Source organism: Nothobranchius furzeri, chromosome 11 (genome assembly GCF_043380555.1).
Source record: "Nothobranchius furzeri strain GRZ-AD chromosome 11, NfurGRZ-RIMD1, whole genome shotgun sequence".
Classification (NCBI taxonomy): Eukaryota; Metazoa; Chordata; class Actinopteri; order Cyprinodontiformes; family Nothobranchiidae; genus Nothobranchius; species Nothobranchius furzeri.
Genome location: NC_091751.1, coordinates 41627750 through 41648912, shown reverse-complemented (window position 1 = coordinate 41648912; position 21163 = coordinate 41627750). Strand labels below are relative to the sequence as shown.

The 21163-nt window shown below is 43.6% G+C and overlaps 2 protein-coding genes across 2 annotated transcripts in view; both read right to left on the bottom strand.

The window, feature by feature from the left end:
* The window catches only part of st6galnac5a (ST6 (alpha-N-acetyl-neuraminyl-2,3-beta-galactosyl-1,3)-N-acetylgalactosaminide alpha-2,6-sialyltransferase 5a), a 75424-nt gene extending 71182 nt beyond the window's left edge, over positions 1 to 4242 (bottom strand). The window contains exons 1-2 of the mRNA XM_015956170.3: positions 3811 to 4242; positions 3070 to 3279 (exon numbers count right to left, since the gene is read on the bottom strand). Coding sequence (XP_015811656.1) covers positions 3070 to 3279; positions 3811 to 3825 — 225 coding nt within the window. The 5' untranslated portion in view covers positions 3826 to 4242. The remainder of the gene's footprint in view (positions 1 to 3069; positions 3280 to 3810) is intronic.
* The window catches only part of st6galnac3 (ST6 (alpha-N-acetyl-neuraminyl-2,3-beta-galactosyl-1,3)-N-acetylgalactosaminide alpha-2,6-sialyltransferase 3), a 224980-nt gene continuing 206964 nt past the window's right edge, over positions 3148 to 21163 (bottom strand). Inside the window, exon 8 of the transcript XR_011515474.1 lies at positions 3148 to 3279. The gene's annotated coding sequence lies outside the window, so the exon portion shown is untranslated. The remainder of the gene's footprint in view (positions 3280 to 21163) is intronic.

Below are 21163 nucleotides of genomic sequence, written 5' to 3'. Positions count from 1 at the left end.
TTCAGCAGCTGAACTTTGAGTTCATGTGTGGGATTTTAAAGATGCAAGACTTCAGCTTCTCTTTCAAACCGCCTTTATGACCTTTTTTCTACAGAATAAAGATAAAAATTGACTAAAGGGGCAGCAGTAACGCAGAAGGTAGAGCGGGTTGTCCAGAAATCAGAAGGTTGCAGGTTCGATCCCGGCTCCGACCAGAGAATGCTGCTGCTGTGTCCTTGGGCAAGACACTTAACCCACCTTGCCTTCTGGTGGTGGTCGGAGGGACCGGCAGTGTGCCCCAGGGCAGCTGTGGCTCATCTCTACCAGTGTGTGAATGACTGATCGTTTTGTAAAGTGCCTTGGGGGGGGGGGGGGGGGGGTTGTAGAGCCCTAAGAAGGCGCTATACAACTACAGACCACTCAGCATAAAGAACAGAGGAAAACAATGCAGGTTTGCATCCAATTCTGAAGCGTCACTTAAAGATGTTTGATTTTTATTACTTAAGCAAGAAAAACATAAAAAAAGTGATAAAGATTGAAAGTTTTGCTGCAACTTCCAAACTTCAGTAGGCAAACCTGTAATTTATTATTTGCATATTTTAACATTTTAACCTGAATGCTTTTCTAAAACCAAACAGCGGAGCTGTGGAAACAAAGCAGCCGGGCTCCGAATCAGTTAATTAACTTTAGTTTTCAGCTTTGCTGTCTGAATGCAGCGACGCTCGCAACATTCGAGCTCTACGTTAAAAAAACCTGAAAGACTTTTCTGCTCAGTCACACACATTAATGATGCTTTTAATAGATCTTAAGGTTTCTACGCACCTAAATGTTTATTCTGGGAGGATTTCTTTTTCCTGCTCAATAAAAAACACAAAATTTAATTAGATCATGAAAATCTAAAACTAGACTGTTTTGTTCCCTCTTGGACCTGAAACTTTATTCCAGAAATGGAGCCATTATGATGCTAAATAACTCAAAAAACAGAGCTCCATTTCATTTTTAGTGCTAAATTTGCACAAGTTTCCTCTTTCTGGTTATTTTGGCTTCGCAGAAAATAAAATACATTCGGATTTTATGATGATCAGATTTTTTTTTAACATTGAACGTTACAGGTCTGTGACTCTTTGTTCAACTTCATTTGAAAAAAAAAATTAAAGTTTAATATGATGCTGCTTCATTCTTCCTGGTTTAGCTACATGTGAACTGAAATAATCCCACCCTCTTCCCCATGGATCTTTTCTTGTTAGAATAAATGAAAACCACCTTTCCATCTATTCTTTTTTCACCCAGTGTTGGGAAGTGTGGGTAACAGCTCCAGGAGGGAATCCCAAACATCCCACTCCCCTCAGGATTTTCCCAATCCAGAGACAATACACAAACCCTCCAACAAGCTCCGGGTCTTCTTAGGAGAGTCCACCCAGTCAGATGTTCCTGCCATGTGAATTCTGAACCCATTTGAAAATTCAGTTACCTCCCGAGGGAGGGGACCAGGAACATCCTAATCTGGAGCCACCTCAGCTGACTCATTTCAGTTTAGAGGAGCAACGGCTCTACACAGAGCTCCCATTGGATGAAAAAGCTCCAGATCTCCATCATCCACATCAGATGATCCACATCTCATGGTGAAAGCTGGGGGTTGGCCAGACTGAAGATGAAACTCCAAAACCGTAGGAGCATCTGCTGCTCCATTCCACCATCACTAGAGAACAAAACCTGAGAATCACTCCCAACCCGGAGTGAGCATCCCACCCTAGCACCTCAGATTTAGAGGAACGGTCAATTCTCCCACTTCACATCCACGTTCACACCAGACATGATGACTGTTAATCCAATAATCCTCTTCACACATTTCATCATCATCACTTCATTATGAGCTGCTTCATGTTGCTTCACCTCCACATTGCATATGCTCCTTTGCTTCAAAACACAAAAACTTTATGATTTCAGAGAAACTCAGATTATTAGCAAGAGGAAACGGTCGGCGGGGTTTAATCCAGAAGGCTGTTCAGCAGCTCCTTCCGCTGGTGATAGACGCTTGTGTTAATTCATCTAATCTGAACAACTCGTCCAAGAGCAGCAGCTTGCTATTCAACTCCTCACATGACATAATCTGAGGATCTAATACCAGCTTTTCAGATTACGACTCGCTTCTTTAAGATAAGATTTTTTTAGAAGTGACTTGATGAATTTGCCACAGACGGATTTACTGAGGAACCAGACCGGAGGCCACAAGAAGGACCTCTGGGAGAAAAAAATACTAAAAATGACAACCAATCAAAGTAAATAAAAACCACCCAAAGCACACCATGGGTGCAAAGCTACAAAACGAGAAATCCATCCGATGATTTTAGAAGAATGCAAATGACCAAAGAGAAACCGTCTGAGCGATTTCAGAAATATCCCAAATTATCATCGAAGAAATGAAAAATCATTTGTGGGGACGCAACATTAAAATTAAGGAAATGCATGAAACGCTTTAGAAAGAAGACCTCACAACAGAATAAAGAATGTCATAAACCACCAAGAAAAGGTGAAACAAAGACAAGACTCGAGTTGTAAAGTGTTAGGAGACGCCAACAGCTAATCGAGCAGCATGTTTCCTGGTTAGAAAGCCATCCCATAATGAATACGTCTTCTTAGCTCCCCTACTACTCACATTGATGTTTTCTCCTGGCCCGGTAAACAGATAAAGTCAATACAAGCCCACGGTGACGTCAGGGTTCACCTCGCTGCAGGTCCCATGGGTTCATCAATTAGAGAGGAGGATTCTGTTTGCAGCCTAAACTGTTAGTAGTGACAGGAGGGTATTGAGCGTGGCGCAATAGCTGCTGGAGAAAATTGTGATAAATGACAGAAGTAGGCTGTCTGTCTCTAAAGAGCTGATGGAACAAAGATGTGTGTGCACTGGTGCATTTCAGGAGGGGTGAAAACAGGGAAGATGTGCTGCAGAATTGGGCTCCTAATGGAGAAATGCAACTCTAGCTTCACTTTCAAAGGGTCCGATCTCTAATTTGAAGTGCATTAGATGCACATCCAATACCATTCACTGCCCAGATTATCGGAAAGGAGGAGGACGCCACATCTGCTTACCTTATGGTCGATGATGCCACTGTATCCCTGGAGGACCGGCAGGTGAGGCTTTGCCACACTGGCTGGGGCTTCGGGGAGTCGCTGCAGCTGTTCGTGCTGTCGGATGCGCGTGTCATTGGTGTCCCTGGAAGCACCATTGAAGCTCCCGTTGTACACCAGGAACAGGCTGGCACACAGGAGAAGCACGAGGAGCACGGCTACCCCATGGCGCTGACACAAAGACAAGCAGATGCTGACAGATTAGCCCTGTTGAACTGGACTGAGTTACAGGTTTAATACCAGACATCCTAGAGATCCACGCCTGCTTCCTGCTGGGATTTCAGCACATTTACTGGAAAATAAATGCATGCATGTACATGTTGGTGCAACTAAATATTAATTCTCCTCAAGGCACTGATGGATCTTCAACTTAGTTTTGTGCCAGCATCTTCTACGTTTATTACTTTTTTATTCAACAATGTTCGCCTTTATTCAAGCATAAACTAGAGAAGCTGCATCCACTTTTCAGGATGTGAGTTTCTGACTGGATGAGGAGCGTGCACCCAGCGCGCCGCCCGCGCTCCGGAGCTTAGTGCCAAACAGCGCTCACAGCTGGATCCCTTTTGTTCTGATCCTAATCTTTTGATCCGACATCACACACAGCGGAGCGGCGACCCTAGCGCCGACGGAACCAGGCGGGATTAGAGAAACAGGGGAATAAAAAGCGCGCACACAGTTTGGAGACATGGCACAAACATTTACCACCGGGGTCTTCATTTTGATGTCTTATCGCTGCGGTTTAGTGCGTCTCGCTCCACTTTCTGTCATGGTCCGGACGCCTCGTCCCACATCCCGGTCCGGTCCGGTCCTCAGCGAGCCGAGAGCCAGGCTGCTGCTGCATGTGTGTCTTCAGACTGGAGTCCAGGCGCAGTTCATACAGAGGAGACAGATGTTCGCTACTGTACCTCTGCTGCAGCTGGGTCCTAACGCCGATCCGCTTCCGGAGAGGATTTATGTCGGAATGAAATCTGCGTGTGAGCTCGTTCCAAAAACGGAAAAATTAACGCAAAAATGTCTTTTGTGACCCTAAAATAATAATAAACGAAGCTAATGGATGAGGAGAAATAAATGACTGATTGAAGGCAGGTGTGTTTGACTTGAGGTGCACGTGGTTGGCCTTGGTCCTAATTTAAATATTCCCAACTATATTAAATATTTGTATTCATTAACACATTGTCGTTTTTGCTTATCCCCTGAAATGTGACCTTTATAATAATTATATTTCATTTAATTGTGTGTGTGTGTGTGTGTGTGGGGGGGGGGGGTAGATAGACCTCTAAATATTTGAAAGAAATTAATAAATATAATCAAAATTAAACATGCATTTCATGATCGGAATCAGAACGACATTTTTAGCTTGACAAAAACAAGACAAACTGTTCTGATAACAAAACAATGAACTGTAGTCTTATGAAGGATTGTTTTTTGGTCTTATTCATTTTTATTTACAGTCTGAGATCACTGCCTGCTTCAATGTTTAAATAAACAAGAACATGTCTGAATAACCTGTTGCAGAAAGATGGAGGTCAATTTAAAATCAATATGATGATGAATTCCTATAATATCCGCTAAACTCCTAATAAAAGCGTGCAACTTGTAAAGCCACTTGGTTAGTGTTTGCAATTAATCAGGACTTTGCCAGGGTTACAAATAATCATCAAACACATCAAAAAGTTGTAATACCAACATGTCTTCACCCAAAATCTGTGATCTACTGCTCTAAAGCTTTGTCATTGCTACATAAAGTCACATTTTGATTATTGACCCAAGTAAAGGTTAAGTTTGGAGGCAGGTGAACTCTTTAATAATGTAAACTAAAGACAAGGACCAAGCAAAAAAAAAAAAAACCAACTAATATAATGGAGACAGCAGGAGATGATTCAACTGGAAGATCTGACAAGTGACTGAAAACGATTTCAAATCATGGACAGGTGTCCTGATGGAAGACAGCTGTGCACAACCAACTGGTAGCTGAGAGATAATTAAACAAAAATGAATACAAGGGACAAAATTCCTGATATAATAAAATAAAATAAAATCCATACTAACCACAATCCTGTAATTTTACCAACTTTTCCACATTTTATATTTCAGGACATGTAGGAAGTTTGAAAATCTGCTAACGTTCAGTTGAAATATTTAAATTCCTATGACACAACACTAAGAGTGATTTCCTCCATCTTAATAAATCCCATCGTAAGGTATCTGGGACATCCTGCCTGTCAGCACAAATGACCCATAAACGGTTCCTTCCAGACAAAACCATTTTCATTCAGGAGGAATTGTGGAAAATGCTGATGTGATGGATGGGGGAGTTTTCCTCCAAATGACACATAATAAAACAAAGTAATGTTTGCTGAATCAAAGGAACTCGTCAGGCTGAAGAGAAATGAAACTGACTGATGTACTTTTAATAGTTCTTGGCAACAATGGAGCTCTGCAGCTGGAAAAATATGTCCGTCATGTAAAATACCAATTCCAGCTTGAATCAGATGAGCGAAATATTTTATCTCAGCTTGAGTCACTGGGAGCATTTATTTATGACTCTCAGATTAACCAACTCCTCACATCTGGGTCTCAGAGGAACAGCAGAATGTCAGGGCCGAAGGCTCCACAGAAAAAAACACTGGGAGATTCATCACAACAGTCAAATTTACTCAAGTTTTACATAATTTCTGCCTTTAGCTTACCCAAATCGTGGCATGCATTTTAATTCCTCTTTGGGTTGAATGGGACCTGATGAACGTAAAACCAAAGAATTATCTTTGTACCTGCTGCTGTTTCTGAGAAAATGATGAGAACATGAGAACGTTCGTTTTAAACTTTGATAGAACACTATAAAGTTACAATTGAGTAATGATGTGCAAAAGTCATTATTCGGTTCCTGAACGCAGCAGCATTTTTTATTTCATACAAAAACAAAACAAAAACCAACAATTATGCCTCTTTGAACAATATGTCTTATTTGATGTGCTGCTAACAGTTGAAAGAAGAGGTTTGTAAAGTCAAAAAAGTAAAAGATTTCAGAACATTGCATGAAACAGGAAACATTTCACTCCAAAACTGCTACTTCTAACTTTTCCCCGTGGGAACTGTCACGATGCGAGCAAGGAGGAGGTTGGGACCCAAAAGGCAGAACCCAGGATGACACGAGGCAGGAGTGGATATAAAGAAAAATCCTTTTATTTAGGATGAACAAAAAATAAATCCAAAGGGCTGGAAGCCAAAAAACAACAAAAGGTTAAAGACCTTGGCTGGGATTTCAGGTTCTGCTCTAGACTGGCTCACTTCTTATCGCACCAACAGAACATTCACAGTGAAGTCTGAAACTTTCTCTTCAGATACTGCCTCTCTAACATGCGGGGTCCCACAAGGTTCAGTTCTAGGGCCTCTACTATTCGCATTTTATATTCTTCACCTAGCTGGCATCGTTCAGTCTTTCCCAGACATCTCCTACCACATCTACGCTGATGATATTCAGCTCTATATGTCCTTTATGCCACACCAGTTGGACAGGCTAGCCACACTTGTACTCTGCCTGACCCAGATCAGTAACTGGCTGTCCAGCAACTTTCTTGTCCTCAATGCTAACAAGACAGAGACCCTGATCGCTGCACTACCGGAATTTCAGCCAAACATCAAGCAAGAAATTGCCTCTTTTTGCCCATCAGCCAAGACCAACATTAGAAACCTGGGAGTTATTTTTGATCCAGCTTTAAGTTTAGACTCACGTCAAAACCATCTCCCGCTCTTGTTTCTTTCAACTGAGAAACATTTCAAAAGTCCGTAAACTGGTTTCTACTGCAGATCTGGAAAAAATCATCCATGCCTTTGTGTCATCACGCTTAGACTACTGTAAAGCTCTTTTTACTGGTCTCAGCCAAACCTCCCTCTCACACCTTCAAGCCATCCAAAATGCAGCAGCCAGACTCCTAACCAAATCCAGCAGACGAGCTCACATCACCCCAGTTTTACAGTCCCTCCACTGGCTCCCGGTAGAATATAGAATACAGTTTAAAGTTTTAGTCCTAACCTATAGAGCTCTTAACAACCAGGCTCCAGGCTACCTATCTGAGCTTTTATCCCCACACACCACCTCTCGGAACCTTAGATCCACATCTGAAAACCTCCTGGCTGTTCCTCGAACCAGACTGAAAACCAAAGGGGACAGGGCCTTTCAGACTATTGCACCCAGACTTTGGAACAGTCTACCTTCTAATCTCTGTCTCTCTAACACTGTAGAGGTCTTTAAAAATCATCTAAAAACTCACCTTTTCATCCAGGCGTTCCCTCCCTAAATGTTTCAAAAAGATGGCTTTGTTCGGGTTCACACCTTCACTTTGTTTATACTCATGATTTTATTTTCTATTTTATCACTGCTATTGTTTTTCTGATGTTTTTATTGGTTAGAGGTATTTGCCCTGATCTTTATCATGTTGTACAGCGCTTTGTGATTTATATCTGTGAAAGGCGCTATATAAATAAACTTTTACTTACTTACTTACTTACTTACTTACTTACTAGTTTCTGTACTGCTGCAGCGACCTGATTCTTCAAAACTGTACCAGTTGCACACATATGCTTCTTCATCATGAGTTCCACATCTTGGATGGACACGAAGGACCAATCACAGTAAACATTTGTATTAGGATGCTACGTTTGAGACAGACGATCTATGACCAAGCTTCACAAACCCAGATCCCATGGTTCTTCAATCTGCTCAAGGAGTGCTTCGTCATAAATGTCAAAGTCCAGCACAATACCATCTGCTGTTGCATAGTTTTTTAGGCTAACTTGGCTTCATTGGCCGATCTTTTCAACACGGACAAGCTCCTGTGACTGGGATCATTTGCTCATCAATGGAACTATTCTGGCTAAGCTTGAGATTTGCAGCCTTTCAGAATGTAGTTCAGAATGTATCCCACTCTCAGATCCTCTAGAACATCATCATGAGTGATTGCCTCAGTCTGAAGGATTGGTCACATGTAGACTTTTCAGTGATGGCAAGGAATCTCAAGGCTTTGGAGCAGTACATCATGACTTCTTTGGTGTGTTCTTGCTGTGTTGAAATTCTAATTCCATCTTTTAGTTCTTTGTAAAACACAGAAAGTTTTTATTTACCTGCAACATTTCGTTTGCGGCTGCAAACTTCATCAGGCTGATGCTGATGGCGGCGTCACTTCCTTCTCCGTTTATCCGCGGGCAGCAGAGGACGTTGTCGCCCTCTGCTGCCCGCTCTCCCCTCTCCAACGATGCAGTCCCATGCGCGATCCAATGAGTCAACTCCATCGTCCCTGTTCATGGACCCACATCCATGTCTCCTTATCTCGATAGCTTCTTTTATCCATCTTTTGTATTTCTGTTGTTTGGTGTTTATGATCCTTGTGTTGTCCCAGTCCATTACATGGTTTTCTCTTATGCAGTGATCTGTTACGGCTGACTTCTTTATTGGGCTTTCTGCTTCTTCTTTTGCTGCTCTTGTGTGTTTTCGACTTGTTTCTTTCTCGCACTCCTTTCTATGCTCTATTGTTCGTGTGTTGAGTTGGCGTCCAGTTTCTCCTTTGTATGTTTTATTGCAGAGTTTGCATGGGATTTCGTAAATGACTCCACATTTAAGTCCAGCTGGTATCTTGTCTTTTTGGTGTACTAGTCTGTTTCTAACTGTTGTGTATGGTTTTGTTGGTGTGTTTATGTTGTGTTTTTTCACTGTTGCTCTTACTTTTTCTGTTATGCCTTTGATGTATGGTAAGGTTATCACTGGTTTTTGTTCTTGTCTTTTTGGGTTGCTGGTTCTTTGCTTTGGTTGTTTTTTTCTTTCTGTTGTTGTTTGTTGTTTTCCTTTGTTTATTGCCCAAGTCGGGTATCCGCAGGTCTTTAAAGCGTGCTGTATGTGTTTGTCCTCTTGTTTACGGTCTCTTTCTTCTGTTATCATGTTTGCTCGGTGATAAAATGTTCTGATTACTGACATTTTGTGTATGGTGGGGTGTTCTGATGTCCATAATAGATATTGGTCTGTGTGTGTTGGTTTCCTGCATGTGTTTATGTTTAGGGTCCTGTCGGTCTGCCTGGTGATTTTCATGTCCATAAATGCTATACTGCCTTCTGTTTCTGACTCATAAGTGAACTTTATGCTGCCTGTGTCGTCAATGTTATTAAACTGTTGTGTTAGTGTTTCTGTTTGTCCTTTTGGTATGATTTCCAGTATGTCGTCTATGTAGCGTTTCCATAGTTTTATTTTGCAGTTTGGGGGGGGGGGGGGGGGGGGCGGTGGCTATGGCTTTCTGCTCTAGGTCTTCCATGAAAAACTCGCACTATGTCTACGGTGTTTTGGGTTGGTGTCTTTGTGAACAGGGATGTGACGTCATGTGAGATGAGTATGTCGTTGTCTTCTATTGTAATCTCCTTTAGTTCTTTTGCCAGTTCTATACTATTTTTGCAGTGTTGATCTGTGTTCCCTAATAACGAGCTGATGATTTTGCTGATTTCTCTTGCCATGTTGTATATTGGTGTATTTATGCTGTCTACTATTGGTCTAAGTGGGGTGTTTTGTTTGTGTATTTTTGGCGCTCCATAGATTCTTGGTGTTATGTTTGCTGTAGGAATCCAGTGTTTGTACATTTTTTCTGTTATTTTGCCTTTTTCTTGTAGTGGGTTCAGTAATTTTTTCATGTTTTTCTTAATGTTTTCTATTGGGTCTTTTTTAAGTATTTTGTATGTATTTTTGTCTTCTAACATCTGTTTCATCTGTTGTTTATATTTTTCTTTGTCCATTACCATCACGGTTCATCCTTTGTCTGTCAGTAGAATAATTATCTGTTTATTTTTGGATAAAGCTGTCATGGTTGATTGTGCTTCTGTGCTTCTTTTGTAATATTGCTGTGTTGAATTTGGCTGTTTTTTAATATCCCAACAACGTTGTTTCTAAGTTCTGCTTTCTTTCCCTCATCTGTGATCTGTTGACATGCTAGTTCTGTTGCTACAATGAATTCATTATATGGTATTTCTTTTGGTGTGACTGCAAAGTTTAAACCTTTTTTCAATATGCTTTCTTCTACTTCTGTTAGTTCGTATTGTGAAATATCACATACCCATGAGCTTTGTGTGGAGTTATCTTGTATTTCCTCCCTCTTTTTCTTTTTGATGAGTTTGTTTAACTTCTTTATGTGTCTTTCTTTTACTTTTATGAACTCTTTTTCCTGTTTTTCCATCATGTGTCCTTTAATTAGTTCCTCCGTTTGTTTGTCAAGTTTGAAATTTCTTTTTAAGTCCAGGTGTCTTCTTTCCAGTTTGTCTTGTACTTGCTTCTGTTTGGTTATGACGTTTCTTATCCTTTCCTTGAGTAGTGCCCCCTGTGCTCTTTCCATTATGTTTTGTGCTGTCTTGGTCCGGATCGGTGTTTTTAGCTGTAGGCTTGTTGGCGTGATGTTTTCGTCCCGGCATCTTAAATTGAAACGAAGGTGGTTCCTAAGACGTGCACATTTTTTGATGTAATCGTTCCAAACGGTGGAAGTCCTTGTTGGCCGTGTTTTTCTTTAAACATCTTTGGTGTGTTCTTGCTGTGTTGAAATTCTAATTCCACCTTTTGGTTCTTTTTAAAACACATAAAGGTTTTATTTACCTGCAACGTTTCGTTTGCGGCTGCAATCTTCGTCAGGCTGACTCTGGACGTTGTCGCCCTCTGCTGCCCGCGGATAAAAGAAGCTGTCGAGATAAGGAGATGTGGATGTGGGACAATGAACAGGGACGATGGAGTTTACATGTTGGACCGCGCATGGGACTGCATCGTTGGAGAGGGGAGAGCGGGTAGCATGGGGCAACAACGTCCTCTGCTGACTGCGGATAAACGGAGAAGGAAGTGACGCCACCATCCACGTCAGCCTGATGGAGTTTGCAGCCGTAAACGTTGCAGGTAAATAAAACCTTTCTGTATTTTAAAAAGAACTAAAAGATGGAAGTACATCATGACTGTAGGACAAGGTATGCAAGACGACAAAGATACAGGCACCAAAAATCCGATACATTTCATCAGGTGATGTGTTGAGTGGGTTCCCACTTTCAACCAGTAATGTAGCATTAGACAAATCTGCAATCATCTCATCAAATCTTTATCAACACTGTCCAGAAGGGTCCAGCCCTCTGTCCTGCACAGTTTCTTCCTCTGGGCTTGATTTGGTGTTAATGGAAAAGTCTTTCATCGCATCCCACTCCCACTCTTGAACTGTTCCTGATGGCTTGGTCCTGGTATTCTGTCTTCAGGGACATAGTCTCAGACATCAGTCTCATCTTGCTGTGTCCAAGTATGATGTAGGGGAATACATGATCTGGCAATGTCTCAACCTGAATGATATCCTTCGTTTACATCCCCTGATAAGCTGGGAGGGCTGTGGAATGGGGTCCTCATGTCCACTATTGTCCTCCTCACTGCTGCTTAGCTCCTGTAATGGGGGTTGATATTCAGCATCCCCCACTGGATCGTCGATGTCTAACAAATCTTCCATCTCTGAGTTGTCTCCACCATTTAACCCAAGTAACGTCATTGCCCTCGTGAGAGACTAACGCTTTGTAAAAAAATAATGAGAAAAATCAAATAAAAAACTAGAGATTTATTTATAAAATATGCTCTGTCTGATTGTACTGTAGTAAACTATTGTTTTCTACCTAAATCATCCAAAGTTTAGGTTGAAAAGCTGCGGCCAGATCTTTAACTAACATCGACAGACGCATCACACCTGTTCTCGCAGATTTACACTGGCTCCCGGTCAAATTTAGGATTCATTCAAAAGTCTTGTTATTTGTATACAAGGCTTTGAATCGCCCATCTCCATCCTATCTGGCAGACCTGCTGTCTTCGCATCTTCCCACTCGTCCCCTTCGTTCAGCAGATCATCTGCTGGTCGTTCAGAATGTTTGGTACAAATCACGGGGGGAGCATGCCTTCTCTCATGCAGCCCCCATGTGCGTATGGCTTCCTCTGTCAGCAGGTTCAAGTCTGCCCTTAAAACACACTTCTTCAGCATTGCCTTCCCTCCGTGACACTTAATACGAAACTCCAGCACCGGTTTGACCTTTCTTAATTTAGTTTTTATTAATCAGTAGCTCACTTTTAACACTTTGCACTAGCGTTTTTGTTTTAATTTGTGCCATTTCAAATGGTTTTTATCACTCCCTGCATTTTTTTTACTTTGATGTAATCTTTTACCTGTTCTCTTATTCTGTTAATTTTTAATGGGAATTTTATCTTTGATTATTTATGCCACGACTTCATGTATTTTACCTGATTTCCATGCTTTTACTTTGTTTACCTTATATGCTCGAGCATTTGGCCGTTTTATGTATAGCACTTTGGTTAGCTGCCATGCTATTTTTAAATGTTGTCGTCGTCTTCCTCTGCTTATCCGAGTCCGGGTCGTGAGGGCAGCATCCCAACTAGGGAGCTCCAGACCGTCCTCTCCCCGGCCTTCTCCACCAGCTCCTCCGGCAGGACCCCAAGGCATTCCCGGACCAGATTGGAGATGTAACCTCTCCAACGTGTCCTGGGTCAACCCGGGGGCCTCCTTTCATGCCCGAAACACCTCCCCGGGGAGGCGTCCAGGAGGCATCCTGACCAGATGCCCAAACCACCTCAACTGACTCCTTTCAATTCGGAGGAGCAGCGGTTCTACTCCGAGTCCCTCCTGAATGTCCGAGCTCCTCACCCTATCTCTAAGGCTGAGCCCAGCCACCCTACGGAGGAAACTCATTTTGGCCTCTTGTATCCGCAATCTTGTTCTTTCGGTCATTACCCAAAGCTCATGGCCATAGGTGAGGATTGGGACGTAGATCGACCGGTAAATCGAGAGCCTGGCTTTCTGGCTCAGCTCCCTCTTCACCACGACAGATCGGCTCAGCGTCCGCATCACTGCAGATGCTGAACCAATCCGCCTGTCGATCTCCCGATCCCTCCTACCCTCACTCGTGAACAAGACCCCAAGATACTTAAACTCCTCCACGTGAGGTAGGACCTCTCTCCCGACACGGAGTTGGCAAGCCACCCTTTTCCGGTTGAGAACCATGGTCTCAGATTTGGAGGCGCTGATACTCATCCCAGCCGCTTCACACTCGGTCGCGAACCTACCCAGCAAGAGCTGAAGTTCAGAGCTGGATGAAGCTAGGAGGACCACATCATCCGCAAAAAGCAGAGACGAGATTCTCCTGCCATCAAACTCAACACACTCCACACCACGGCTGTGCCTAGAAATTCTGTCCATGAAGGTAATGAACAGAACCGATGACAAAGGGCAGCCCTGGTGGAGTCCAACCCTCACCGGGAACAGGTCCGACTTACTACCGGCTATGCGGACCAAACTCACGCTCCTCTGGTAAAGGGACTGAATGGCCAGTAACAGAAAGTCACCCACCCCATACTCCTGGAGCGTCCCCCACAGGGTGCCCCTGGGGACACGGTCATAAGTCTTCTCCAAATCCACAAAACACATGTGGATTGGTTGGGCAAACTCCCATGCCCCCTCCATCACCCTTGCAAGGGTATAGAGCTGGTCCACAGTTCCACGGCCAGGACGAAAACCACATTGCTCCTCCTCAATCTGAGATTCAACTATCGATCGGACCCTCCTCTCCAGTACCTTTAAGTAGACCTTTCCAGGGAGGCTGAGGAGTGTGAAACCCCTATAGTTGGAACACACCCTGAGGTCACCCTTCTTAAAGATGGGGACCACCACCCCGGTCTGCCACTCCACAGGAACTGCCCCCTATTTTTAAATGGTGCTTCATAAATAAAATGGCATGGTAAAAACATATCACATGTTGCTAGAATTCATGATAACCTATAACTCCCTTTGTCCACATGTGTGTACCACATATTTAGCAGCTTGGGAAATCATTAGTTACTTTTGTAAAATAACAAACATTGAACACTTTTATACATATCTTAAAGAGCAAGTCATCCCCAAATCAACTTTTTTCCTGATAAACTATATAAATGCATGTTCAATCATGCTGCAGACATGTGTAGTCAATAGTTTTGTGCTTTAGTGCATTTTAATAAAAATTTTGATTTTCTGCCTATAACTGTCAGTGTTGTGCCGTTGTCAGGTAAAAACTGCACTGCATTAGAATTTAAATCTGCCATCGCTATTGGCTAAGAGGTACCCTAGAATGTTAGCTGGTACCATATGATGTCACAATGTCGTCGTGAGCCTGTGCGTGTGTATTTGTTAGCGGCTCCACCCTCTCAGTCTGCTAGGCAACAGCATTTGTTGAATTTTTCAAACAGAAGTGGGAGCAGAGTAATACTCTGGTAGGGGTGACTTGCTCTTTAAGAATCAGCCATGAAACGTGATTTAAATTTTATCTGGTTGAAGTTTGGCTTGGGAACTTCTTGGTCTGTTGTCAGCCATCTCGAATCTAACGTGTACTGAGAAATAATCTTCTGCCAGCACCAAGTGGCAGTATAATGTCCTCTCAAGTGGATATCAGGCCCTTGATAAGCAACATGTAGTATTTAGGTCTAGACAACCCAAAATGTGTTGTCCACATTTGTGGACGCCAGGTCCTCTGAGGTGCTTTATTTCAAATCTGTTTTCCTTTTTATAAATGTTGCCAAATTTGAATAAAATTCCAGATTGCTGGTGGTGGTTGGAGTGACCGGTGGTGTCAGCGCTCGGCAGTCTCGCCTCTGTCAGTGCGCCCCAGGGCAGCTGTGGCTACATCGTAGCTCATCCTCACCAGGGTGTGAATGGGTGAATGATTGCTTGTGTTGTAAAGCGCCTTTGGGGGTTCCAGGACTCTAGATGGTGCTATATCAAATACAGGCCATTTACCATTAATTTCACTCTTAAGGCAACTAAAGATATTCACCGTTTAGTGTTTTCCTTTCCAGAGTTCACATTTTAAGGAGACTGCAATCACCAATTTATGTTATTTATCAGTGGTAAAACACAAGTTCATTAATTTCAAGGTGAAACTTACTTTTATCACTCTTAAATCAGCATAAACTACTAATAAAATACCAGAAAGCATGGTTAAGGGCAGTGATTCTGGGGTCCCCACAAATATGTCTGTGCTGACATTGGGAAGTTTTAAGATTATATTAGCAAAAATTGCATTTTTAAAATCCCAATAACACACCTAATAGTATAATCAAAACTTTGTATGAGAGTCATACCTCTATCTGTATGTATAAAGTTAGTAATTAATAACTCTTAATGTGTGTGTGCCAGTAGGAGTTAGGGTTTAGGGGGCTCTGGTTTGTCTACGACTCAGACAGGGGGTCCTCAAGGACAAACAATTGGGAACAACTAGTTCAGGGTTATACAAATATAAATATATTCATATTAATCAGACATTCATCTAATTAAATCTAATCTCCTCTATCAGCCTTTCACATGAATAAGTGATGGTGCTGCGATAAAACCAGAAAAGAGCTGCTGCCTAGAAACAGGAAGTAAATGCAAATAAATTAATAGATAACTGGACACTACTCCACAATGTAAATGGTGGTCATGACTGAAAATCATAGAGGTGCTGTTTTGAAAGGCAGTGTGTTTTGCTCTTGTTCTGCCACGTTGAATTAATCCTTCAGAATGACCGGAAGTGCTAGTAGTGTAGAAGAAACAACAAAATAAAAGCGTGCCTGTTAAGTGTAATGTAATTGGCAGGATTATAGAGAAAAAGGACCTGTAAAGGAAAACATTCTGACTTGAACGCACCATGAAACAATCTTTCATAGTCTGAGAAGAGGAACGGCAGCTGCAGGAATGCAAGGGGACCCGTATCTACAGGCATAAATCCACAGAAATACAACCACACACTCAAGACGAGGAGCAAAAAATGAAGAAACTAGTGGAGCATTTCTGCAATACATCTGTGACTCACATCCCCTCTTGTTTCAGATGCTTTTTAGAAATGAAGACATCTGTTCTTAGATCCGTTTCCAGGTCAGAGAAGAAGGAAACGAAGAGAGGAAACACAGAAGGCATGGACAATGAGGCCTGCATGCAAGGGCAGACACTTTTTAAATAAAAATATTTCAAAGGTTCTTCAGTTGACTGTAAATAAAACTGGTGCAAGAATAAATGGACCAGATGTTGACTCCCTTGTTCTGGGTGAATTTTGACTGCTTTGGCATCATGTGAAGGACTTGGATTTTGAGTCTGATTAGCTTGAAGAGGTTGAAGAACATCTACACTCAACAAAAATATAAACGCAACACCTTTGTTTCTGCTCCGATTTTTCATGAAATGGACTTAAAGATCTAACATTGATTCCAGATACAAAATATTACCATTTCCCTCAACCATTGTTCACAATTTTGTCTAAATCTGTGATAGTGAGCACTTCTGCTTTGCTGAGATAATCCATCCTACCTCACAGGTTTGCCACATCAAGATGCTGATCTGACATCATGAGTAGTGCACAGGTGTACCTTATACTGCCCACAATAAAAGGCCACCCTGGAATGTGCAGTTTTGTCTCGCAGCAAAATGCCACAGCTGCCTCAAGCATTGAGGGAGCGTGCAATCGGCATGCTGACAGCAGGAATGTCAACCAGATCTGTTGCTCATGCATTGAATGCTCATTTCTCCACCATAAGCCGTCTCCAAAGGCATTTCAGAGAATATGGCAGTACATCCAACTGGCCTCACAACCGCAGATGGCGTGTAACCACACCAGCCCAGGACCTCCACATCCAGCAGGTTCACCTCCAAGATCATCTGAGACCAGCCACTCAGACAGCTGCTGAAACAATTGGTTTGCATAACCAAACAATGTCTGCACAAACTGTCAGAAATCATCTCAGGGAAGCTCAACTGCATGCTCGTCGTCCTCATCGGGGTCTTGACCTGACTCCAGCTCGTCGCCGTAACAGACTTGAGTGGGCAAATGCTCACTTTCGATGGCGTCTGGCACGCTGGAGAGGTGTTCTCTTCACGGATGAATCTCTGTTCATATTGTTCAGGGCAGATGGCAGACAGCGTGTGTGGCGTCGTGTGGGTGAGCGCTTTGCTGATGTTAATGTTGTGGATCGAGTGGCCCATGGTGGTGGTGGGGTTATGGTATGAGCAGGCATCTGTTGTGGACGAAGAACACAGGTGCATTTTATTGATGGCATTTTGAATGCACAGAGATACCGTGATGAGATCCTGAGGCCCATTGTTGTGCCGCACATCCATGAACATCACCTCATGTTTCAGCAAGATAATGCATGGCCCCACGTTGCAAGGATCTGTACACAATTCTTGGAAGCTGAAAATGTCCCAGTTCTTTCATGGCCAGCATACTCACCTGACATGTCACCCGTTGAGCATGTTTGGGATGTGCTTGACTGGCGTATACGACAGCGTGTACCAGTTCCCACTAATATTCAACAACTTTGCACAGCCATTGAAGAGGAGTGGACCAACATTCCACAGGCCACAATTGACAATCTGATCAATTCTATACGAAGAAGATGTGTTGCACTGCATGAGGCAAATGGTGGTCACACCAGTTACTGACCGGTTCTGAGTCCCCAGACCCCCAATAAAGCAAAAAACTGCACATTCCAGGGTGGCCTTTTATTGTGGGCAGTATACACCTGTGCACTACTCATGATGTCGGATCAGCATCTTGATGCGGCACACCTGTGAGGTGGGATGGATTATCTCAGCAAAGCACAGGTGCTCACTATCACACATTTAGACAGTATTGTGAACAACGTTTGAGAGAAATGGTAATATTGTGTATCTGGAATGAATTTTAGATCTTTAAGTCCATCTCATGAAAAATGGAGCAGAAACAAAGGTGTTGCGTTTATATTTTTGTTGAGTGTTTTTACAAATCTTGTAAAGCTTTTTGGTCTTGAAAACATTTTTGTTAAGTTTTTATATCTCACACATCATAGAAAATTTCAACACTATCAGCGGTTTAAGGGCTGCACAGGTCAATGCTCCAGAGATGCTACAGCTGTCTTAGTTCTACTTACATAGTACAGTATTTAATAAAATAAGAGGGTTTAGATCAAAGGGGACACGTAATTTGCTGCTGTGGCCCCCAAACTCTGGACCTCTCTCCCTCTGAGAATGAGATCATTGTACTCAGTGGTCTCCTTTAACCCTCCCACTGTCCTAATGGGTGTGACCACGTGAGGAAAGTTGACCATTGAGCAGGGTTCCCCTGGGTCTATGTGGCAGGGGTGAGGTGGTGCTCACTCCTCACCCCAGCCACATGGACCTCAAGGGATAAACCATCCATCCTGCTCATTGGTCAACTTTCCTCGCGGGGTCACCCATAAAGACAGTGGGAGGGTTAAAAAACAGCTGAAAACTCACCTGTTCAGGCTGGCTTCTGTGTGACCTCCTGTCCATCCTCTTCTTCTCATTGTCCTCCCCTCTAAGAGGCAGCATGCCACGACTGATGCCATCACTTCATGTATGCACATAGTGACAGTGACACAACAGGCAATTTTTTTTTCTCCATCTTGTTGAAGGATTTGATTGAAGGATGTATAATTCTGTTGTCCCTTGCAGTTCCCATGTAGCTGCAGTTCTGACTTTTGAGGTACTGTTCTGGACGTGGTGGGGTAAACATGGTACCATCCAGGACAGAACCAAGCTTCAAGGTCTCAGGGGGAGACTGTGTGTCTCCAGGTTCTGAAACCGCACTTGTCAGGCTTGTTTTTGTAAACTGCCTCAGCTTCCCAGCTGTCCTCCCTTTGTAGGCAACCATCATCTTGTCCACTGATGAATGATGTTGAGGACAGAGTGTGTGTGCTCAGGTAGGGCTGCATTTGTCAGGTAACTTTTGGAGTCTGGTGGGGAGCTTTACTCATGGTTTTTCCTGCTCATCTTGGTCATCATCATCCTCCTGGAGTAACTCCAACGCAGGCTGCATACGCCTTCTCTTGGCCGGCGGGGCAATGGAATTTTGACAGGGAATTTTCCAAGACTGTTTAATTAGGATCTACCGTCATCCTCCTCCTCTTCATTATCATGACTAATGGCAAGGTCGGCTGGCATAACTGTTCCCCTCCACTTCCACTAGAACATCTTAGCAGAAAGTAGCAAAATATATTCAGTATTATTGGTATTACTACTATTATCACCATTGTGAACAAAAATTTCTGATATCAAATGAACGATATGACACTAAAACATAAAAACAGCCACTTTGAGTACTTGTAGCTTTATGATTTTTGATTGTCATTACCAAATAATCCCAATACTTCATCCCATGTATATTCAATTTATAATTCTGACAGTTTTATGCAGATTTAGTCAAGAAAGTCAGATTAAAAGTCAGATTAATGGAGCTGTTTTCAGGAGGTGGAGCTAAGGTCGCAGTAAAAAAGTTAGAGGTGTGGTTTGCTGACAATTTTTTTAGGGTTGGACAATATATCGGCATCAATATTGGTAATGGCCGAAGTCATTTTCTAACATATCGGCATCGGTTGGATAAATAAAACCGGGCCGATATTGATAACCGATATTTTTCCATCTTGTCTCCATTTGTTTGCCTGTTTTAGAGGGAGGGGGTGGGGGTGGGGTGTAACAGCGCTTTGGGCTTCCTGACAGGGTTGCGGAAGGAGCTTTATAAATAAAGCTTTGATTGATTGATTGATTGATTGATTGTAACTGTTTAGTCATGTGAACAGTGAATGTAATCATCTCAGAGCCTTACATGTGTGTGTTGTGTGTACATAATAATGTAAATTCAGCTTTAATAATTTTCATTTAATACAATATCTGCTGCTCCTCCTTGAACCGTCACCTTATTGTGGTGGAGGAGTTTGAGTGCCCTAATGATCCTAGGAGCTATGTTGTCTGGGGCACTTAGTAGGGTCTCCCATGACAAATTGGTCTTAGGTGAAGGGTGAGACAAAGAACGGTTCGAAGGATCTTTCATGGCGGTTAAAACGAAGAGTCGGAGTACCCGGCCCGGAGGGTTACCGGGGTCCCACCCTGGAGCCAGGCCTGGGGTTGGGGCCCGTGAGCGAGCGCCTGGTGGCCGGGCTTTCGCCCATGGGGCCCGGCCGGGCCCAGCCCGAACCGGATACATGGGCTCGTCCAACTGTGGACCCACCACCCGCAGGAGGAACATGAAGGGTCCGGTGCAATGCGAATCGGGTGGCAGACCAAGGCGGGAGCCTTGGCGGTCCAATCCCCGGACAAGAAAACTAGTTTTTGGGACATGGAACGTCACCTCGCTGGCGGGGAAGGAGCCGGAGCTTGTGGCAGAGGTTGAGCGGTACCGGCTAGATATAGTCGGACTCACCTCGACACATTGCATTGGCTCTGGAACCCGAGACCTAGAGAGGGGTTGGACACTCTACTTTGCTGGAGTTGCTCCGGGTGAGAGGCGGAGGGCTGGGGTTGGCTTTTTGTTAGCCCCGAGACTCTCTGCCTGTGTGTTGGGGTTTACCCCGGGGGACAAGAGGGTAGCTTCCTTGCGCCTTCGGGTCGGGGAACGGGTCCTGACTGTTGTTTGTGCTTATGGGCCAAATATCAGTTCAGAATACCCACCCTTTTTGGAGTCCCTGGGACAAGTGCTAGATAGTGCTCCATCAGGGGACTCCATTGTCCTGCTGGGGGACTTCAATGCTCACGTGGGCAATGACAGCTTGACCTGGAGGGGTGTGATTGGGAGGAACGGCCCACCTAATCTGAACTCGAGCGGTGTTTTGTTATTGGACTTCTGTGCAAGCCGCAGTTTGGCCATAACGAACACCATGTTCGAACATAAGGATGCCCACTGGTACACTTGGTACCAGGGCAGCCTAGGTCACAGGTCGATGATAGATTTTGTAGTCGTATCATCTGACCTGCGGCCGTATGTTTTGGACACCCGAGTGAAGAGAGGGGCGGAGCTGTCAACTGATCACCACCTGGTGGTGAGTTGGATCAGATGGCAAGGGAACATGCCGCGTAGACCTGGCAGACCCAAACGCATAGTGAGGGTCTGCTGGGAACGCCTGGCAGAAGAACCTGTCAAGACGGTCTTCAACTCCCACCTCCGGCAGAGCTTTGACCACGTCCCGAGAGCAGTGGAGGACATTGAGTCCGAGTGGGCCTTGTTCCAC